Below are 22,431 nucleotides of genomic sequence, written 5' to 3' on the forward strand. Positions count from 1 at the left end.
CAAACGTACCTTGAATTTCTTAAGTATGCAGTGCCATCTGCTGCTGATAAACAGACTTAGTTTATTGTTACGACGCTACATTTTTCTAATATGCTGTGCTTCAAGCCAATAGTGTAACCAAATAATTTAAACTAAGCTTACTTCATAATATTTTAATCAATAAAGAACGATTTTTATTGTACAAATAAGTGTCACTGATGCGCAAGTACTAGAGGGATGATTGCAGCTCCACGACGCAGGCTGTGACACAAACGCTCCAAGATGGCGCCGTCCAAGTCGGGCGAGTTATTGGCCCGAGTCAATTTTCCTCTGTATTCGCTAAATGTAATCACGGAAAGGCACATACTTGTCGCAGGAGGCGGCGGGAAGTCGAGGACAGGCATACCAAACAAGATTGTAAGTAGCCCACGTCTTGGCACCATGCGTTTTCTGTCGCGCTAGTTTCGGCTCGACTTAACACCTGGGATGAGCCTGTCGCTATACATACGTGTCAAAAGAGAACCGCAGCTGATCGCTCGTAAGCTCGCCTTGATCGTTCGTCGCGATGGCAGGAAAGCAGCTCGACCACTTCCGAGACATTAACGGTTTTTTTTCCTCGGACCGTGTCGTGGAAATTAAACGCGTTCGTCGATGCAGTTGCTGAATTTTCTTTGGATCATGTATCGGGTGATAGAATGCGGCGTCCTTGTAGTGCTCAGATTATTCCAAGGCTATCTGTACGGTTTCTCTGCTTTCTTTCTTTTCATTGCTCTCTTTCTCTCTCTTTTTTTTTATTTCTTCGGATAGTTGGTCACTGGACGTTTACAGTCCAGCTGTGTTGATGGTGTGATCAAGCGAAGCGAGGAAGCTTGACGAGGTCGTCTTGATCGGAGGATAAAGCGCGCGATGAGGCGAACTAACTTCCGTAAGGTAGCACTTCCTTCACGCTAGGGAAGGTAAAAGAACTCTCCAAGACAAACCAAGTTCGCGTTTAATTTCTGACTCTACTACTGAACAATCCAAACCTTCAACATGCCTTCAATTGCTCATCTCGGTTGGCAAACCCCGACCATTGCCCTGACGTTTACGCTGTCATAACGTCAGCGCTACATCACGCTGACGTCAGATAACTGCCTGCCTGCGCTCGACTGAGGCGGAAGTTTCTTGTTCTGTATTTTTCCCAGCTGTTAATGGTGTACTGCGCGCTCTGAATGGCGCTTCTTCGACGCTATCAGCTGAGGCGTTAAAATTCTGTATCGTTCTTCGGTCGCGTAGCGTAGAGGTGCGGTGTGAATTTTTTTATCCGCAGTTTTAGTTAAAAACCTTCAGAACGTGTGGCTAGATTAGAAAGGCGTAGCAGTTTCCATAAGGTGTGAAAATCAAGATGGGAACATGCGGTAGTTGAATTATACTGCGGTCACAGGGGGTGACCATACGCTATACAACAAGAAATTAACAAAAAAATAACCTAAAAAGAGAAGAAACACGAAGCAGTGGCGTTTCACATTAATGCTTTTCTTAGGATGGTGAAGAAATTTTCAATTACCATGGTTGTGATCACTCATGTAATGAAGGATATCAGCCCAACACCTCTAACCAAATATATTAAGAATGTTCTTTTACTGTATGAGACGCAGACGCGCAAATTATAGCTTTCTGTTTTGGATGCATTCAGTGCCATCTGGTGCACAGATCAGCCACAAGGTCAACATCCCTATCAGCGACCACGCAGCACCTCATTCTGATTAACTTGAAAATCTCTACACAGATCAACTTCAACCAGGATCGTAGCTGCCCGTGTGTGAGAGTTTATATTGCCACGCATGCATTGTTTTACTTCCTGCAGGTGACCGCATTCACCAGACTGTTGCTGTTATCAACATATCAGCATCCTCGCTCCAGAGGATGCCGCTGCGATAATTGTTTTGAATAGCACATGCCTCCAGTCCCTTGTGTTTCAAGGGCTCTAAGGAGGCAGTAGTGCTCTAGCATATCTTAAATAATCTGATATATTTTTAGACATCATATCATTCTTTTTAAATGCGTCTTATTGTTCATAGAATACGTCGTAAGTCATCGCCATAATCTTATTATGCAGATTTTACACACTTTAGTGCGATCATTTTTAAGGCCCCTCTACAGCCATGTTACACCAACTTCATAGAACTCATGATTTCACTGCAAACTCATCAACACGGACATGGCGCTCTTTGGCCATAATTGGCCCTTGCGCCATAAAACATCAAACATTCATTCATCAGCATATCACTCTCTTGTATATAGAAGACGTGCTTAGTGTATTCAAAATTTGGTGAATATTGTCACAGAGTCAGTAGTGATACAAATGTGTGTGATCAGATCACACAAGTGAGGCAAAAAATTTTATACACCTGTGAATCTACATTTTCACCAGTGATTGCTCTGGAATGTGCGGTGTGGCACACGTGTATAAATACTGGTTGGTAAGTTTAGGTGGTTTGGTAGATTTGCATGGTGATGGATAAATAGTGTGAGGAAGGAGTGAACTTAAGAACGATATGGATGTAACCACTTACTAGACAGAGACATGTTGCGCCTAAACACTAGATGAATTCTCACATTTATTGATTTTCTGGGACAGTTAGTTTTGTTATTCCAATAACAGAGATACTGTTCACTGTTGACAGTGAACACTGTTCACGTAACTGCGCTGTGTGGTTCTTTCTATGGTTGACAGTGTTACTTTTTTTCTAGTTTACTTGGTCTACCAGTTTTGTTTTGATTGGCTTAAGTGAGGGCACTGGAATGAGACAAATAAATTAATAGTATGTTTCTGGATAAATATTGGTTAAAAGTCAACACTTGTTAGATCCATTTTTGCACTGTTTATCTGTCACCATACGGGTCAGAACTGAGCTTTGTGATTAGATTCAACAATTGCCAATCGCACTTGACACTATCGTTCTCACTGTCGTGTTGCTTTGCTTTATGTACACAACTTCTTCCAGTATTTTGATTCTTTATGGTCATGTCACTTACTGTTTCTCCTTCTTTGTAGTCGCTACACCGTGGCGGTAACATGAGAACTTTGATGGTGTGTTTGATTTTCTCGTATCGTGGTTCCAATAAAACGTCTTCTTTCTTTCATCTCTGTGCGCATCGCAACAGGAGATATACGAACTGATCCCAACGAAGACGACATGCAAAGCAGAGCCAGTGACGCGCTATCCGACGGGCGACTGCGCCATCATGAACTCAACCGTGTTCTTCCACAAGGGGCGCAAGAGCTTCGCGTTGGCTGCGGGCGCCGACGAGCACTGCCAAATGTACAACATGCGCTACTGCCTCCTTGAGGACTGTCAGGAAGAGGACGGCGATGGGAGGTTCGAACGCGGTGAGTTGTGCACAGATTTTCTGGCTGAGAGTTGCGAGTGTTTGGGCTTGTTTGTTCAACATCGTGACAAACGTAGCGCAGAGACATCAGTGTGGCAGCAGACCTCAGTGTGCAGGTATGTGTGTACAAACTGCGGACTAGAAGAAAGATACCTCCGGAACCTATTTCCCAGATTACATGCCACTTTTGTTGGTGTAATGTTTAGCTGATCTATTACTGTGGCAAAAGATGACTGGCTTTCCAATCAAACATGCGACTTGGTTTCCTGTCATTAGGGGGTGCATGAATATTTGAAAAACTTTCGAGCAACAAATCAAATTCAATTTAGTCTTTAAACTGAATATTCACTATTTGTAAATATGAATATTTGTTTTGTATTTTAATACATCTACCGTGCAGAACCAAGCGTAAAGTTGGATCAAAGGCACAATAAATTTCATCTCTGCGGGCATAGCATAAAGCATGAAAACATACTTAGTGGAGCAGGCTGCGTTGCTTGGGGAGCGTGACTTTGTCAGCTATACAGCATTAATTTGCACAATCTGCAGAGTCCTGTTTTTGCAAACGAACTGCTTATTTCTTCCTAATGGTCCATTTCCTCCTGTAATCAATGACCCTTCATAATGTGCAATCCAATGACAAACTTGCTAACATTATGAAAACAAGGATGTGAAGATCGTTTTAAAATAATTGTAAAAATGGCTGTTCATTATTCGAAAAGTATTCTATATACTATTTGACTTATTGCATTTCTGGCACTATTCAATTTGCATTCGATTCGGTTTCAAAAATTTTCTATTCACACACATGTACCTTTGACGTATCCCCAACAGACAGAAGAGGCTCGTCGACGGCACTGCGACGGAGGCGGCGGTCAGAGTCCACATCCTCGTCCAAGGATTACGGCGCGGGTGACAGGCCAGAGAAAGTGGAGAATGGCACTGCTAACGGCGTTGTGCATGACATGGCAGACTCGGCTAAGCCGGAGCCGGACACGAATGCCAACAGCGTCCGGATTGGCTTCTCCATCCGCCCGGACACAAGCTTCCAGACGGATTTTTCCACGAAACAGGAGCCATTCCAGAAAGTGGTGCGGTTTGCACCGGAAACGGAGATCCTCTTCACGGGTGGTGCAGATGGTTGCCTTCGAGCCTGGAAGGTCAGTGAACTTAATCGCATGTTAAAGAGACACTAAAGGAGCAGCACAAAGTTAAACCAATGCCACACAGGCAAGGTCAGGGACGTTAAGTGTCTAGGACCTTAAGTGCCTTAATGCCATTATACCTAGAATTGCTGCTAAACACGCACATTTTTAATGACATTAAATGATGCAGTGATGATAAGTGCAGTGAATGTAGTAAGCGTGTTCACGAGCCACATCATAAAAAATGTGTTTAGTTCATCAAAGTGCAAATATTGCCACTAGGATTGTTAACAGCTGTATTCAACGAAGGGTAAATTTATCGGTTTACTTCAGAAGTATGTTTTATGAGTGCAACTGTAGTTGCTAACATTGGGAGTGTGAGCACACACTCGACAGCCAAATTAGTTGCGAGAACGCATTAGGCTGCAAGTGACATCAGAGAGCAAGTGACATCAATTCACCTGTGGTATACGCAGGCTAATAGGGCGAATTGCCGGGTGAGGGGAGGTGTGAGCGTCAGAGGCCAGATTTTCTGCACCACCTGGTGATGCAGAGCTCAACCAGACAAACGCAGCTGATATTGCAGTAACGAAGTGCATTCTGCTTCGCTGCTAGTGTGAATTTTTGGCGTCGGCATAATGGTGAACACATAAACGTTTACACAAGCAGTGAAGTAGAATACACTTGGTTACTGCAATATGGGCTTTGTGTTTGTATGGTTGAGCTCTGCGCCAGAAATCCGGCCGCTCACATTTACGCCTCCGCTCGTCCAGCAATCCACCCAATGTGCCTGCATATACCGGAATACCGAACTTGCTAAAACTCTCTATTAAGATTTAATGCATTAACTATGTCCACATGACACTGCATGAGTGACATTAAACTTGTGGGGTCTGATGTGGGGATTCTCACACCGTACTCTTGGGACAAAGGAACGACAACACAGTAGTGCAAACAATCACAAGGGCATTTATTGCACCTTTCATACATCAATGCCTGCTAGCCGAGTTGCTATCCACAAAACATGCCGATGGGCGCGCGACAAATCTAGAAGTCCGACTCACCGTGTCCTCGCGAGCGAATATGTTCGCTCCATGCTGGATCCCAACGCCTGGTCGTTCGCGTGTATAGTCACGCGAATCGTGGCGCGTTCGAAGGCGGCCACGCGAGGCGGCCACGCGAGGCGGTCTCGCAGAGGCCTGGGTCGCCGCGCGCTCGCGGGAGACGTCCCCGCGGCGCGCCGACCCACTGGGAAAGAGGGGCGCTGCACGCGCGGCACGTCCGTGATGCTCGCTGTCTCCAACCCAAGAGAGCAAGCGCCTTCCTTTCGGCGCCCAAGTAACCTCGCGGCGCGCAACACTAGCGCCATCTCTCGCAGTGCGCCTGTACCACTCGGACCGCCGCATGTGCGGCGAAGCCGCACTACAGGAGACGCACTATGCGGGAAAAACATCAGGGGAGGCGCAAGGGTCGCGCATCCCCACAAACCTTAAGGCATTGAGCAGTAAATGTCGCTCTTTTTGTGCCTATGTGAGACTGGTGTTAGTTTAATCTGGTGAAGTATTGTTTCAAGGCTCAGTTAGTATTTAGCATTTGATGACAGAACGTTAGTAATCAGCGGAAAAAGTGAAGAACAATGTTTTCCACTCTGGAATTTAACTGGCACTGACAGTATGCCAGTAAGACAGATTGCTAACCATGTAACACATTCCTGCTGCCATTTTTTGTTCAAGACAACTTCTTAAAACTCACTAGATTGAACGTTTCATTCATTTAGCATACAGTTTAGTAATCAACAAACTATCAGCTATGTAGTTCTGAGTGAACGCTGTCTGAATGTTGGAATATCACATGGAGCAGGCACGGGAACTTCAAGTTTCATATTCGTTTTTGCATCTTGATTGGTTTACCCCGACTCACGTTCACGCACAGTATGACTTTTTCTGGTATATTCTAGCATTCCAATCCACTTTAAAGGCTTTAAAAAATTCACTTTAAGCACCAATCTCTTTAAAGGCCTTGGTGTTCCACTTCTGCGTTTTCTTTCCAAACCAGCAGTAACTAATTCTTGTCACGATGGACTGTTGAAGATCTTGTGAAGAAACACAAAGGTTTGGATTCTGCTATGGTGGGTTGTAGCACATGCAAGTTGCTGTTGCCTTTGCGTTCACTTGCTGAAGGTGACCAGCTGCCTTGCAAGCCTGTTGGATTTTTATCGCTCTAAGTGCACAGATAAAAGGAAAACCCATCTTGAAAACCTACCAAGCTAACTCACAATTATGAGCCTTATCATTTTGGCGCGTTGCAACCTTTTTCAGCGCTGCACTCAAGGCTGCTTCCATCACCATTTGCCAGCGTAGATGACGGCGTTAACGAGCTAAACGAACAGTGCCGTGACACTTGGATTTAAATAGAATTGGAGAACAATGCTCGATACAACCACACTCTTTTGTCATGATTTGGCATAACAGTTCATAGGTGATGACGCTCAAGTTTGCTTTGAAAGCATAATGTAAGGGAAGCCTTTGCCAAACATTTGGCTGTTAAAACTGGGGTGTGTAGTTTGTTTGCTTGTATTTCCTCGCAGAATTAGAAATTATTAACATTCCCTTTATTTCAATCTTATCTATCTTTCTTCCAGTATCCCCAGTACAAGATGATATACAAAGTGCAAGCCCACGAAGATGAGCTTGACGACCTGTGCATCTCACCAGATGAAAGCAAGGTTAGATTGGCTCACCTGTATTCTGTTTCTCTGTCGAGCTCATAGACACTTGCCTACAGTTGTACAAGCAAGCCTGCACTGCAGGTGTGTTTGAATTTTTGTCAGGCGAATATTATGTTACTTTTGTGAAGTGGCTATGAACAGGCTGAACTTCTGAGCAGTTTGTTAATGTACTAATTTATTGTTTAAGCTAACTTTGCCCTTCCTTTTTTCTTTCTTTGCCAGTTAAAGGTAACTTACTTGTAAGGCTATCCTTGTTAGACAGAACACTGACACCTTTCTCTTCCACAGCAGCTGATTGCTCAAGCTGTTGAAGAAGATAATCGCCAAATTGTATTGTACTGTTGGACTTAAGAAACTTCTATTGCACTCTTGCAGTGAATGCATGTATGACTCAAGGGATTCTACTTTCGAGTTAAAGGAAGCAAAGCTCCGACATTAAAGGAGTATTGACATGACATTGTCAATTTTTTTTTTTTCCATCAAAGGATGGTCTGAAGCCTTTTAAACCTAGAAGAAAATACTGGCGCTCATTACAGTGCTTGAAGTAATTTCCAATAAGACTTGATTTTGCGAACCAGTTTCGGTTTTGATAAGCAATGGGCAACTGCGTCATGACATCGTGATCCACTGCTTCACCTGCATTCGCATGCAGCGCTCATATACGGTACCAGATTTTGGCATTTTGAGAACCAGCGTCAGTATCAAATTGAAACATCTCGAGTTTCCCAGCCTCCAAACGCGCAAAGTGTGAGAGGCTTGTGTGATAGAGTTTCTGCAAATGCATCAAAAATGTGTGTAAGTGCTCCTTTAGCAGAGTATAGCTGCAAGCCCCATCTGTGCAGAATTAGAGTCAGAAGCAAAAAAAAAAAATGTTTCCCCCACTAGGTGGTGACGGTGTCTCGGGATGGCCACGGCTATGTCTGGGACGCCGTGGATGGCAAGCAGGTGTGCGAGCTTACCTTTGTGGCACCTGGCAACAGCTCCGAGAAGTACCTCTTCAGAGCATGCAGGTACGTGACAGCTGCCCTGAGTACACTTGTAGTACCGTCATACCTCACTATAACAAAGTTGCATCCAACATAAAAATACCTTCATTATATGTCCAATATCCGATGTGAGCATATATTGAGTACTTGCTGATATCACCGAGAAACATTTTTTGTTGCCCACCTTCTCGCTGACATAGCATATATTGGCGATAATCAACTTTTTTGCGATGCAATAGCCAGTATACTAATTTGTGATTACTTCAATTTTTTCGTTTGTTGTTATTACTCACTGCATCTTTGTTCTCTTTATCATAGCTTTTTTTTTCCCCGCTCTCCTCCATAGTGCCTTTGGCCTTGAGGATGAAGTAAATAGATGAAACTAAATATGTAATATCTGTTATATCGTTGTTTGTTATATCAAGGTTCTACTGTATATCTGACAAAGGAAGAACCATGTAACTGATTTTGGATTTTGTTTGTTTTAATTGCGTTACCTGGGAAGGGAAAGGTTGAGCATATGAACGTAGTCCAGTACGACGGGGTCCAATTCAGCTCCCATATGTCTTAGTTGAGCTGGCATCTCTATAAAACTTGCCAGGGAACTTTCTGCCAGGGAAACTGCCTAGGAGGCATGGACAGGTGGCAACGGGATTGAGGCCCAAGGGGTAGCTGTTGGTTGAATTGTATTTGCTTACTAAACAATTATATTGGATTGTATTCTGTGCAGCTAGGCACTAAAATTTAGTTGTTCTGTTTGAAGGTATCTGGTGAAGCTTAGGCTTGCTGTGATGCAAGCCATTCACACATATTGAGAAATTTGTTGACCTTGCTGACTGGTCAAACCGTTATGGGCTGCGTATCTCTAAGGTGGTGGCATGGAGTAGAATTAGAACGTCGGGCTCCTGTGCTCAAGGTCCTATGTTCAGATCATTGTAGAGGCCACTAGATTTTCAGGGTCAGAGCTTCAACAAAGACACTCCCTCACCAGAACAGGAATCGACCTCCCTGGTGCAGTATTTGGCCACTACCTCCTTCATGATGATGTCTTGTACCTGGCATAGCAGTCTTTCAATGGGGCAGCATCTATCTAACTTCCCGTTCTTATTTTGCATTTGCCAGTGAACACTGTTGTATGCCGTATTTACTCATGTGAGACCCTCGTCCATCTACCCCTTGCCCCGCTGTCAAGTTAAAAACTTGGAGAAAAAAAAAGGACTATTTCACTAAATTACCTGCCACGGTGCACAATGACAGTCTTTGGGAGCGTGGTGTCGTAGTAAGCTCTTGTGACAACGCCATAATCAACATTGAGAGCAGCTGAACTGAACAATGAACCGAAACTTGGGTCAGTAGTGCTAAATCTTGAATAAAAGTGTGTGTAAGTGTGCATCCAATGTTTGAATTATTCTGTAGATTCACGAGATTCCAAGAAAGAAAGTGCAGATCTCTCAAGTAAATATAGTATTCGTGCTGTAAACCTGTCTGTGTGTAGGGGGTCCTTCAAATTTGTTTTGCAAGTGCATAACCTGAGATCATACCCAACTTCATGTGTTCTGTTTGTAATGTATGCAGGTTTGGAATCGTCGAGGGGGACAAGAGTAATTACCGCCTGTTCACAATATCCAACGCCGCAGTGCGAAAGAAGCCTGCCTCGCGTTGCTACCTGACAAAGTGGGACATGAGGAGGCAAGTTTCCGAGAGAACCCAATCTATGGGCACGGATGTCCTGTCATCATTGGCTGTCAGGTGAGACCAGCGATTTAAATGCCACACGTTGGATTCCCTTTGTGTCCTCAAGTCAGATTATGAACTTGCCCGATGTTTCACGCAACCTTTTAGAATAGGGCTATTCTTGTTCTAAGAACAAAAATGTTTTTACGTTTTGCTGATTTCGTGGAATTTACTAGCTCTACAAGCTAACCCTGTAATGATGAGACATATAAATACCCAGAAAAAAAATTTTATTCTCTATCTAAATGTGAAAAACTCATCAAGAATAAGCTAATCAACAAAAAGAAAATATTTTGTGGAAATTTTTTCAGCAATCCGGGCAAAACCCCAGGCGGGAAACTGGAAGTGGGATTCACCCCAAGCCACCTAAGGCTTCGTTTTCAATTTGTATAGACAGGTCTCTGCATATGTGAACCATAGGCATACATTTCATTTGCTTTACGTCACGTGTGTGACACCAGTGGAAGTGTGTGAGGCAGTGTCAATATTGTGGCCGATTGCTCCGAGGGATGGAGGCACCTTGTAACAACTTTTGCTCCTGCATTTTCATTTTGTTTCTTGTGCACCTGCAGTGTCATGTTTTTTTACAACTTCTATATGCATGACTAAATAGTAAAGTTAAGTTATGCTGGATTAGCAAATCCAAGTTTCGCGTCACTAGACGCATTACTCTCACTGTGGGCAGAGTCTTCATTGGTGAGCCAGAAGAGACGTAAAGGCAAAAGACGGGCTTTAATTTCGCATGGTAGCTCCTGTCATTTGTACAGCGGCTTCTAGGGGCTAGTTTCTAGTTCATCGATAAACAAGTATTGTATTTCATTTTAGAGGAACCTGGTGTTCTTTCTTTCTTGCTTAAATTACTAAAACATGCAAAAATACTTTGAAATCTGCGATATGATGCTAACGTACCTGTGCAGGGATTCAGGCACAAGTTTCAAAAATTGTAAACTTTGGCCTTCACTTTCACTGCTAATAACTGACCTTTCTCAACTAGATTGATGCAAACCAACGCTTGGAACAGTACTTCGTAATACTGCTCTTCAGCGTCCATTTAAGTCCATAATTAAAGACTGTAGTGCAGGGCTTAAGTGTCCTCGTTAGTGCACGCATTGTGTGTTCACCATGCCAATTAACGATGGCGCTCTTGCAGTGAGGATGGCCGCTTCCTGGGCGTCGGCCACCTGTCCGGGGCAGTCGAAGTGTACATCGCCTTCAGCCTCCAGGTGAGGGGTGTGCCTCTCGTGGCTGTAACTGCGTAGCACGATGGGGCCATTTGCTCATCCTGTGTTGCTACCTCATTTGCCCGATTCTAAGTGACGCCTTTCTCTCTCTCTCTCTCTTTTTTTATTACGCTAGTCCAGAAATTGCCGTGTGCCCATTAAAGTCTGACGTAAAGCTAAGACATATGCAGCATTGGTGATCGCCTACTGTCGAAGCCAATGCCATCACAATCAACAGAACAAGGTTATAGTATAAAAGCAAGCTTGGGCATGCGTTGCTGGACGAATTGGCGAAGTGATCGGTTGAGGCATTCCACTGGTCCCCTTTGTGATGGTTACAAAGTTAATATGGATGTGCAGACCATCAGAATTAACAAGCTGCATGGAGGAACAAAGATGCTCTTCCAGTACAGAAAGTTTTGCAATTACAGTTCTGAAGACTGAAAATGTTTAATTTCAGAGGGAGTAGGACTTATGAAAGTTATTGTGTATCGTATGAGAAGCCTTAGAACACAAATACTTGCGAACAAAGTTGTCATAAAACATGCGTAGGAAAGTGTAGGCTTATAATACCGCTGACATCTTGAAGCCTTTTCCTTTCAAGCTGTGCTGTGTAATGAAACAATAAATGTATAGTATATTTAATATGTCGGATGTTATTATGAAACATGGGTTGTTCTGCACGTTTTAAAGAGTACATGTCTCAGTGTTTATACTGAAGAACAAATATACGGTGTGCCCATAAGGTCATGGTGCACTTTTGATTGGTCACAGGGAAGCAACAAAACAAGATAGAAATGTGAAATCTTCACCAAATAAAAGGAGTGTTCTCCAAGTTTCCGTAGTATGACGTACAAAGGTGAGCGCACACAGGCAATGACGCAGCACCACGAACTGCGCAGCAGCAGATCAGTCCACTCCCATGCTAGTCGAGACGTAGACGGTACAGAGGAAAGTTATGTGCGTTCTGTGGCTTGCTCAATTTGGATCCGTGACCAAAGCGCAACATGTACAACCACAGTTGAAGGATACCAGCAGTTTGTTGGACAAACCCCGTTCTGGTAGGCCATTGGTAAGTGACGAAGTCTGTGGAGGCTATACGGGAGAGCTACCTAAGGACCACTAAAATATCTATGCATGTATGTGCTTGACAATTACACCTAAGCAAGACTAACTTGGAGAGTTTTCCTTTCATTTGGTCAAGATTTCATATTTCTATTTTGTTTCAATCATTTCCTGTGACCTGTGAAAAAGTGCACCATCATTTACAGTGGATATGCCATATTTATGACCAACTTTCTGTGGCAATAATTGGTGAGGTTTAATGTGAAAGATTGGCATACTCACCTACCTTCTTCTTTTGCTTTAAAAAACAGAGACTGTACCGGGCTGAGCATGCCCACAACATATTTGTCACGGGACTGGAGTTTCTCAAGTCATGCGACGAGACGCGTCGCCTCGCGGGCAACTACGATGCATCTCTCATCAGCATATCGGTGGACAATCACATCGTTGCGCATCATATACCATACCCAGGTGAGCCACATCACAATGCCGCCGCAGCATTGTCTGCTGCACTCAACTAAACAGCACAACCTGTAGAATTTTTTTTAGGTGTAGAAAAAAGTCGGTTTCACTCGAAACGCAAAACGTCGATTGCAATAGCAAATTAGTAGGCAGCTGAACGAAATAAGGATAGTAGTAGCTTTATCAGCCGTGTAAACGTATAAACAATCGCTGACTAACTAAATTAACACGCATAGTGTCGTGCACACAAGCAAACATGAACACATCTCGCTCGATGACCGCGAAAACTAACTGTCAAAATGCTGGAGTGAGGAAGCGCGGTAGCAGCAGCGAGCAAATTGACCTTCGTGCTGTCTCTCGCTTCAATGTGAATGAAGCAGCAAAAATAGAGCGCACATAAAGCAATCAGCCGTCAACGCACTCTGTCTCCTTCAGAGATCACTTTCAAGATAGGGCCCGTGTGGCCGCGCCCTACGCAGCAGCCACCGGAGGATATTTTGGTGTGGCTTTCAACACATGGCATTATGTTGTCTTGATTTCAGCTTGTACGCATAGTTTGAGGCCTGTACGTACTACCATTGGCGACAGTGTAGCAGCTGAACGATATCACTCTCACGTTTGTCCTACACTTTATTAAACTCCCTGTTTGCGTTTCATTTGTCCATGATAGCACAGCTATTCTTTGGCGTACAATAATCCTTAGTATGTGTCATTATGTGATTGTAGAGAACTAAATCAGCATGCAAAGTTTAGGCGATTTAATAATGATTTGATTTTGCTAATGCGTAACCATCCCAAAGCAATGCTTGGGGCTATTGAGGACGCCATATTTGAGGGTTGCCATTTAATTTTGACTGCCTGAAGTTTTTTAATTAACGTGCTCCTAAATTTAAGTACACAAGTGCTTTTTGCATTTCCTCCCCATCAGAATGTGGCCACTATGGTCGGGATTCTAACCCTCTACCTCATACTCAGCAGCACAGCACAATGGCCAAGGAGCCATCGCATTGGGTGTACTGTATCTGCTTGTGTAAGACCCGCACTTCGTTTTTCTTAATCTTGGCAGGGTGCAGCAGCCCTCACACGAATCGAGCATGTGTCTACCCGCTAAAACTGTGGACGACATAGCGAATGATGTAGAAGACAATGTGAACAGTAGCTGCACACTGCACATACACTTATTCAAGATTCCCAACAGTGCCGATCAAATTCTGCTTCATTCTTCAACGCTACCGCGCATGATGTCACGCATGGCCTCACCGAACCTTACTGCCGTATCACATTATTCTGCTATCTACCTATTCATATAAATGTAACACTAATGCTATGTCCGAAATGAAACAGTTGTTAGTTCACACTCCTGCCAGTATCCTGTTCCGTGTTTTCCGTTCCATAATAGGCGTGGTAAAAAAAACTAAGAATGTACATACAAGCAACTAGCCCAAGTCGCAGCACTTCTTTTACCGTGTATGTCACTTGTGCTAAGTGGTATCATTAATATCCCGTTTCATCTTGCTTTTCAGCCACTATGGGAATCGCAGGCTTGCTCATTATGTTTGTCGGAGTGATACTCTTGGTTTACCTGCTGATGGACTTCCTCGGACTCTGAGAAAGTGCCGTGGCTTCAAGATCGCGACGTAGATGGGTGCCCAAGTGCCGCGCTTAAGAAACATCACGCCCGCTCCAGCGAGATGACAAGCATTCCAAGCACGAGCATCTGCATCTCCATACGGACTGTTGCCAGTTGTTGCCTTGTTACTATTGGCCGGTTCGTTCGCATTTGTGCCTGCCACGGCGAAGAGCTCTTTGCAGGCACTTGGTGGTTACTGCGATCAAAATCTTCTCGCGTTGCGCGTGCTTTCGTCGCTCCAAGCAGCCACGGGCATGCACAACTTGTACGAAGTACTCCTAGCATTTAAGTACTACATTCACACTACCCTCGGTTTCGTGCATCATTTGCAGCAGGAAAGTTTGTGTGAAAAACGAAAAAAAAAAAGAATTGTCGAAACACTGTTGCGATCAGTGCCATAAAGAAAGAATGAAGCATCAAAGAAAGCTGCAGTAGGCTTTCACGAGTACTAAGAAAAGCAATTTCTGCAAGTTCTTTGAACCACAAGATGTAGATTGAGCAGTAATGTTTCTTGCCACGCTGCTCTCTCCGTTACTCCTTCGCCTCGTCACCCACTTTTTTTTTTTTTTCTTCTTTATTGTGCATCGCATATTTTAAGTATTCTAGGTTCCTGAACTGGGTGTAGTAAACATTCACTGAACTTTTTTTTGCGATGCAAATGTCAGCGGGGTCTTTTGTACAGTTTTGCTGAAGAAAATTTTAAAAGAGCCTGTTGCAAGATTGGTTCTACTGTGATGCTATACTTGTACAAAGTAGTTCTAGGTTGTCCAATGAAAGGTGCAGTTCTGAGTTCGTTTTTAGGTATGACAAGTATGTGTATGGCTTTTATTGTTTCTTTTCCCTTATTATAATGTTCGATAGAAGGGAGCTTGTCGCAGATGTGCAATGCATGATCAAAACCTTGCTTGAATTCAGTTGTATGTACGTGGCATGGTACTACAGTGAAACTTTTAACATAACATTGGCTATACCTTCAAGGCTCCACCTACCATCTGTCAGCAGTGGACGTCTCTGTACTAGTCATACCTGGAAAGACTAATTTCAAATAAAAGCTATGCAGTTAAAACAAATGCGTCGCGACTCTTACATTTTCTTGCATTCACATAATATGGGCAGCATGTGAAATGTTGATCATGGCAGGCATTAAGCCTTTGGTGGCCACAGGTAAAGTATGTTTTGAACCTACTTTGATCTAACACTGAGAGGCATGTTACCGCATAATATTGTCATTACTTTATGCCAAGTTTCTTCAATACAACAGGACAAAAAAAAAATTTCGCTTTCATATCGTTGCATGTTGGCAGGACTAGTCGTTTTTATGCCGGTTTTTTATATTTTTTCTGTGCATTCTTGTAATGAAAGCTAAAATTTATGAATGAATACTCGCATCTGCCAACTATCCTGAATTCTGCGCAAAGTGATGAATTTTGGCTCATTACACGATTTTACTACTATTACGTCATTTTATGAAAAATAAATGCTGTCTTCAAAAAAGCTTTATACGTGGTGAGAGATTGGGTGGCACAAGGTTTGCGAAATATGCACGCAGAAATGAAATTGTGAATCTCGTGGCTGAGCAACTCGCCATATGCCAGAGGGGTACTTCTTTTGAGCAACCTTATTCTATTTCAGACAGCAAAATCGCTGTTTTGTTTTAGACATGATGATGAATATAGTGTTTTGTGGTGCAAGGGTCAAATGTGACCAAAGAGCGCCAGGCAAAGGGTAACGATTTCAAAGTGAAGTGATAAATTACGAGCAATGGATATGACAGGGCTGTAAAAGGGCCTAAAAGACTGTCGCTGTAAAGTGCGTAAGAGCTACATAAAATAAAACTGGCAATAACTGTGGTGTGTGTGAAGGACACTAAAGATACATTGTGAAAGTTTTGTATGGGCAGAAAAAGTTGGTCCTAAAGTCACTGCGATGTAAAAAAAAATAAGTGTTGCTCGTCGGTCTCTGCTATTCGAAGTTTGTTGCTGCTTGAGGGCTGCGTGTAAATGGCAGGTCATTGTTAAATGCGCATTTATTTCACAAATAAAAAAAGTTTGCACTAGGGGATAAAAAGAACAGCCACAGCCAGAAACAGAACCTGTGACCATGCGCTCGGCAGCAGCGGTCGCCATAGCCGGTGCAGTCCTGGAACGACCCAAATGAAAAGCATACCCACCACTTGTACCTTGCGTTTACTTACTTACTTGCACTTACTAAAATGCAAATAATTTAAGATTGCTCTGTGTGGGTGCAGGACTCGTATGCAACAGGTTAGTCGCCTGCAAAAGTGAACGTAATGGCCACGGTTCTCAATTTGATAGACTCTCAAATACTTCACTAAAATATTACAATAATAGCACTTTAAAAAAACCGAGGCCAAAAAGTTGACTACCTTTGCTCCACAACCAAAGACTAAACAGCGCTGTAACCTCTTTTATGTGTGCTCCACAACCAAAGACTAAACAGCGCTGTAACCTCTTTTATGTGTTCTATTAGGGACAGTTTAGCGAGCCTTTGCTTTGGTTCCAGGGTCGAGCGTAAATTTTACATTCCACGTTATTCATATTGCCATCTCATATTTCTTATATTTTCTCGAGTAAATTGTGGTCATTTGGTTACGCAAATGAAAATTTAACCTTTACTCATTGTATTAGGCCCTTTTCTGTTAAACCCAACAAATTCTATACAAATTGCTTCGATGACTGCCTGATGGGAGCATTTGTTTTATACCCCAGTCACATGGGGTACTTTTGGTTGTAACTGGCTTCCTTACAGCTTACACAAAGGAGCCAGTCAAGACCGAGAAACTTAACCTCAAAGTCTTGGCTGCACTTCTACTAGCCACGGGTAATGTAATTGTACAACTACCAATATTACTAGTTCTAATGGTGCTCAACCTGTTAGTACGGCTTAATATGACGACCCACCACAGAGGTCAAGGCAATGACACAATCCTTAGTATGGTCTGGTGATGCTTATTACACTGGGACACTGCATCTTGAAAAACAAAATGCTTCGGTCCACAAGTAATGCCACCACATAACAAGCACTACATGAATAATCTGATCCTCTATACCGTTTACTGGGTAATGCCATAATTTGCATGAAATATGTTTCTTTTAACTTAATGTTTTATTTGTACAATGACCTCACCTGACTCCATTACTCAGCAGTAAACAGAGCCAAACAATTGATAAACAAGGTGCTTCGCCTTGCAACAATCACTTAATACACATGAATGTGCACAGAAACCATTTTATTAAATAGTTCTGTAGATGTCTCATCGCAGCTGCCGCATCAAACCTATGGCACAACAACATATGCCATTTGGCTTCCAACATCAACTCTAGTGCCACCCAGTTCAACCTCGACACCACTCTTGTCAGCCTTGATGTGAAAGATAGCGTCATGAGGAATGGCAATCTTGCCTGTCTCCTCGCAACCGAGAGTAGGAATACATCGTGGCCCCGCCGTGGGATTCTCATACCTGAGGAGCTTCACGCTGACGCCATCAAAACTGGCGTGGCCACTCATCCTGCTCAACCGCGCCAACACCTTGGCTGCACTGTCTCCGTCGAGCACCGGTACTTGAACCTCAAAGCAACCAGATGATTGCTGCTGGTTAATGCAGCACACATTGACAAAGGTATCGCTACAAAAGACCACACGCGGCTGCCCGGGGCAGCATTCTTCCCGGATGACCTCTTCGGCCTTCGGGTCGTCGCTGAACTTGACTTCGATGTCATCTACTTCTAGCGTGTTGAGAATGTACCTCGAGTTTTCCAAGAGCACCTCCCGCTCATCAAAGTCGAGGGTCACATTAAGAGCGTCAATGCCCAGCTTCTCGACCTTCTCACGCACTGCCTGCGCAAATGGCATCACCTTTTTCATGTGCTTCTTCAGCTCCGGCTTGTCCTTGAGCTGCGCCGAGACAACCTTGTTGTCTGGAAGACCGTTGTGTTTCTGGAAGAGCTGCTTGAGCGTGGTCAGGATCGTCAGCTGCCAGGGAGGGAACGTCTTGGCCACCCAGATTGTTGCGCGAACCATCTGGGGTCCCGGAGGATGCATCGAGAGGTCTTTCTTTTTGCTACACTTGCTTCCAGCTGTACGAAATGCCTTCAGTCGCAGCCGGAACTCGTGCACGGAGTCCATGAGGTACTGTGACGACTTCAGGAGGGTTTCATCCGGTGCAGGGACAATGGGCCACCTGGCATGCATTATGCTCTCCTTTTTCCCAAGCATAGACCACACATGCTCGCAGATGTGCGGGCAAATGGGGCTTAGGATGATGGCCTGCAACTCGATGAATTTCAGAACAAGGTCTCGGTGCATTCCTCTCAGTACACACAACTCGCGGTACTTGTCCCTTGCAGCCTGGAACTCGAAAAAGCCAGTCCTCAAGGCCTCTTTGAACATCATCTGGTGATAGTGTTCCTTGGTTGTGACAACCCCGTGGCTCATGTCGGCTTCAAAAGCTCTGTCCACATAGCTGTCCGTCGGGCCTGTCCGCAGTGAAGATAGGGACGCAAGCATCTCCTTCACCCACTCGAGGAATGTGTACAGACGCAAAATTCCTGCGTCTGCCATTGTGACGACGAAATTTGCATCTTCAATACCATCGCCGGCGTCTGCGAGAGCCAGCCGCATTCCATCAGCCGAAAACGTGTCCAATGCATCTGCAAGGGTGAGGAAGTTCCCTGTAGATTTAGACATCTTCTCTGAGTTGAGCAACAGGTGGCCGTTGGCTCGCATACCGAGAACCCACTTCTCTGGCTGTTCAGGCCACATGGCACAGTGGTTAAAGATGCAGTAGGACAGATGGTTAGGTATCAAGTCTTTGCCAGAACAGCGCAGGTCCATGGGATACCAGTATTCAAACTCCTTTTTCATAGCATCGAGGGCCTCTTTCTTCTTAAGTTCAGTCTTGCTTGCAACATTAAGGAATATGTAGTCCCAAGCTTCCGGTGTCATATCTTCTGGCTTGATGAAATATGGAGGGCAAGCTGACCTACCCATGAGGTCGCCACTCTGGAGGTAGTGAGCAACTGTGTAGTATGCCATGTAGATTGTGGAGTCAGATAGTGACTCTATCAGCCACGATTCATCCCATGGTAGCTTCGTTCCAAGACCATAAGTTCTAGAGCATGCATGCTCGCAAAGCCAGTCCAGGGTTGCCTGAAAGTTCTTGCGAACTTCCTCCGAGTACGTCTCCATCTTGGACAAAGCAGTTCTTGCCATGTCCTTCCACATGGGCTCGCCATAGTCGAGGTACCACTGATCGCAGAGTGCCACTACACACTCGTCACCCGAACGGGCAATCACTTTTTTCTCAGGCTCCATGTACACGACACCTTTGCCATCATCAACCATACCCTTCTGGATGTCCTTCTTCACATCCTGAATCCTTTTTCCTTTGTATGGTCCAACTAACAGCACACCTTCGTAGAATCCCTTAAGATATATCTTCTCCTTGGCTTCCTGAAGCTTCTCGCGATCATTCTGGCTTTGGATTTTAAGCTCATCGCAGACCGCAACAGCCGAGAGTGAGCCATACCCGGGAACTTCCACGATCGGAACTGGATCAAATGGCAAAACTGCGCTGTCAGCAACACCATATTTTTGCCGCAAGGGTTCTTTGTTCTTTAGGTCACGCAAGGTTGCGTAGTCGTCTGGTGAATCCGATGGCACCGAAGTCACCACCCCTGTTCCCTTGTCTTCCTTGATGTTGAGCATCGGAAGTGTGTAGATGACCTTATGGCAGGTCAGTGGTGACGACAACCCAAGACCGATCAGGTCCTGCCCCTTGAGCTTAAGGAGAACCTTGACCTTGCCAGCATCCACCGTGAAGCCTTGATAGCTCATGTTCAGTGCAGCCCGGTACGTGCAAACAAAAACATCACCATTTTTAAGTTCAAATGCTACGTAATCCATGTCAGGCCGGACCCAGCAATTGGTCTGCCCGTACATCGTCTCCGGGCGAAGCGTAGCTGCAACCAGAAACAGGTTGCGGCCTTGCATCGTCTTCAACGCTTTTGGGAACGGTTCGAGTGCCTTCATCTTGACTAGCAGGTACTCCTGGGGCCCGACGCCTTCTCCGGTGCTCCTGTCGTGGTCCATGCAAGGCTGGTTTACCTTGGGCGAGAAGATGGTGTAACGTTTGCCAAACTTTATGCGCTGTCTCTCCTTGAGGCGAAGGAACTGCCAACGGACGAACGAGTCGTAATACGGGTTCACGTCCGTGGTGACGAACGAACGGCGCCAGTCCGCCTTGAGACCCATCCTCTTGAGGTCCTCGCGGATTATGGGCGGGAAGTAGTGCAGCCAGTAGGCAGCGTCCGCAAACTTGGCGATTTCTTCATCCGACAGTCCCAACGACTGCATGATCTGCCACTGGTACTTGGCCGCTACGGTCTTGGCAGCCGCCTTGCTCTTCTTGCCTTTCGCTTTGCTCTTCAGCACGGCCTCGGCCGAGTCGCCGGCGGACTCCTTGGCGTCGTCATCGGCTGCGGTGTCGTCGTCGGGAAACACGGGCGGACAGCCGAACTCTTCCATCTCGCGCGCCAGCTTGTCGGCGCACGCCTTGATCGGCATTCCGGTGGCGTGGAAACCGAACGGGAAGAGGCATTTCTTGCCGAGCAGACGCTGGTATCCGACGGCGAACTCACACTTGGACAACGAGAAGGAGTGGCCCAAATGAAGGCGCCCATTCACGTAGGGGTAGGGGAAAGTGACGAAGAACTTTCCGTCGCCACCTTCGCCAGGGCCCGCGTCGACCTCAAACACTTTCTCGGCTTCCCATTTCGCCTGCACGCTTGCTTCGATTTCCTGAAGAGCTCGCACTTTGAAAGTTCCTTTCCTCTCGCCGGCAGATGCCATGCTGCGCACGGTCTTGCGTCAACAGAAGTTCGCAGGCGGCACGGCGAGGAGAAAACAGTTGCCGCCGCACACTGAGAAAAAAAAATCACTGGCAGCACCGAACGCTACTCACTTTAATTCAACATATGACAACGCGCCCAGCTGGCCCACGTGTAAGGCCAGAACTCCTGACAACGCAGCCCAACAAATGCAAAAATGAAACAGAAAGACAAAAGCTGCTGCTACGTGAACGACAAAGGAAGCGGAACCTCTGAAATTTGAAACAAAAATAACATATAAGAGATAGGGTGTCTGATGTGTCGTTTTGTTTTCAACGCTCAGTTTAATGACTTTACACCATGCTTTACACCGACTTTACATCCGTTTCTACGTTTTCTTCTTGTGTAAATGGGTGTCCCATAGAGTTTCTCACTACATTACCTCTATGGGGTGTTGCCTGGCGGCAAATTTTCGATGTAAGTTAAAAATAATTATAACTTTCTTTTAAAAAGACGTATAAATAAATAAAGCGATAGTTTTTGTTAAATTTTATTTTACAACAAAGAAAGAAAAAGTTCCAATTATTTTACTCACAAGGACTGGTTTCGGTTTCCTTAAGTCTGGTTACCGCACACACCACTTTCTAGTCCTCCGGCGTTCGTTTTCTCTCTCTCTCTCTTTCGACAAGACAGGCAAATAACCGTGTTGGCAAATAACCGTTGCTGCGAAATTTGAGTAAGAACAAAGCAGGGATAGGCTAATTAAAACGTAGGTGGATTCAGCGATAATACCGATTTTCTTAATTCTCTGCAGTTCAAACTTGGCATTGCGAAGTGCAGTGCACTCATAAATGTCAGCTTGTGCGTCTGCTTCATGTATGATTAAAATCGGCGGGAGCAAATTTGTTCGAATTGGACATCCAATTGGTTTCAATTGGTCATCACTTGGTATGCCAGCTGGACCAAATAGGAAGTCACTCGATGATCAATCGTGTGAAAGTACAAAATAGTTGGTAGTTATAATAGCACAATACAAATGCGAGTCTCCAACTAAGTGATCTTTGTATTTTTGGTGTGATCAATAGAGAGTCTAGCATTAGCTTCTTGCAAGGTTAAAAAGAAAGTCACCTACGATTATACGATACTCCGTAATGCGAAATTTGAGCGCAGCTCTATACGTGTTTTCATTTCGCGATATGTTGGCTGGAATGAACAGCCTGTCTCGTGCGCCACGTTGCAAAACGGAGAGAAGTGTGGCGCGA

The 22,431-nt window shown here is 44.7% G+C and overlaps 2 protein-coding genes across 2 annotated transcripts; one reads left to right on the forward strand and one right to left on the reverse strand.

Moving 5' to 3' along the window:
• Positions 1 to 225: 225 nt before the first annotated feature.
• Positions 226 to 15,391, forward strand: LOC139060852 (guanine nucleotide-exchange factor SEC12). The gene is made up of 9 exons (XM_070540096.1): positions 226 to 396; positions 3,127 to 3,352; positions 4,186 to 4,511; positions 7,138 to 7,221; positions 8,110 to 8,234; positions 9,786 to 9,959; positions 11,095 to 11,167; positions 12,541 to 12,700; positions 14,215 to 15,391. Exons 1-9 carry the CDS (start codon positions 262 to 264, stop codon positions 14,298 to 14,300), a joined length of 1,389 nt encoding a protein of 462 aa, XP_070396197.1. The 5' UTR covers positions 226 to 261; the 3' UTR covers positions 14,301 to 15,391.
• A 2,163-nt stretch (positions 15,392 to 17,554) lies between these two features.
• LeuRS (Leucyl-tRNA synthetase) lies at positions 17,555 to 21,507 on the reverse strand. Its single transcript, XM_070540097.1, has one exon. The coding sequence runs from the start codon at positions 21,189 to 21,191 to the stop codon at positions 17,619 to 17,621; it is 3,573 nt and encodes a 1,190-aa protein (XP_070396198.1). The 5' UTR covers positions 21,192 to 21,507; the 3' UTR covers positions 17,555 to 17,618.
• Between the last annotated feature and the right edge of the window lie 924 nt (positions 21,508 to 22,431).

This window comes from Dermacentor albipictus, chromosome 6, assembly GCF_038994185.2.
Source record: "Dermacentor albipictus isolate Rhodes 1998 colony chromosome 6, USDA_Dalb.pri_finalv2, whole genome shotgun sequence".
Taxonomy (NCBI): Eukaryota; Metazoa; Arthropoda; class Arachnida; order Ixodida; family Ixodidae; genus Dermacentor; species Dermacentor albipictus.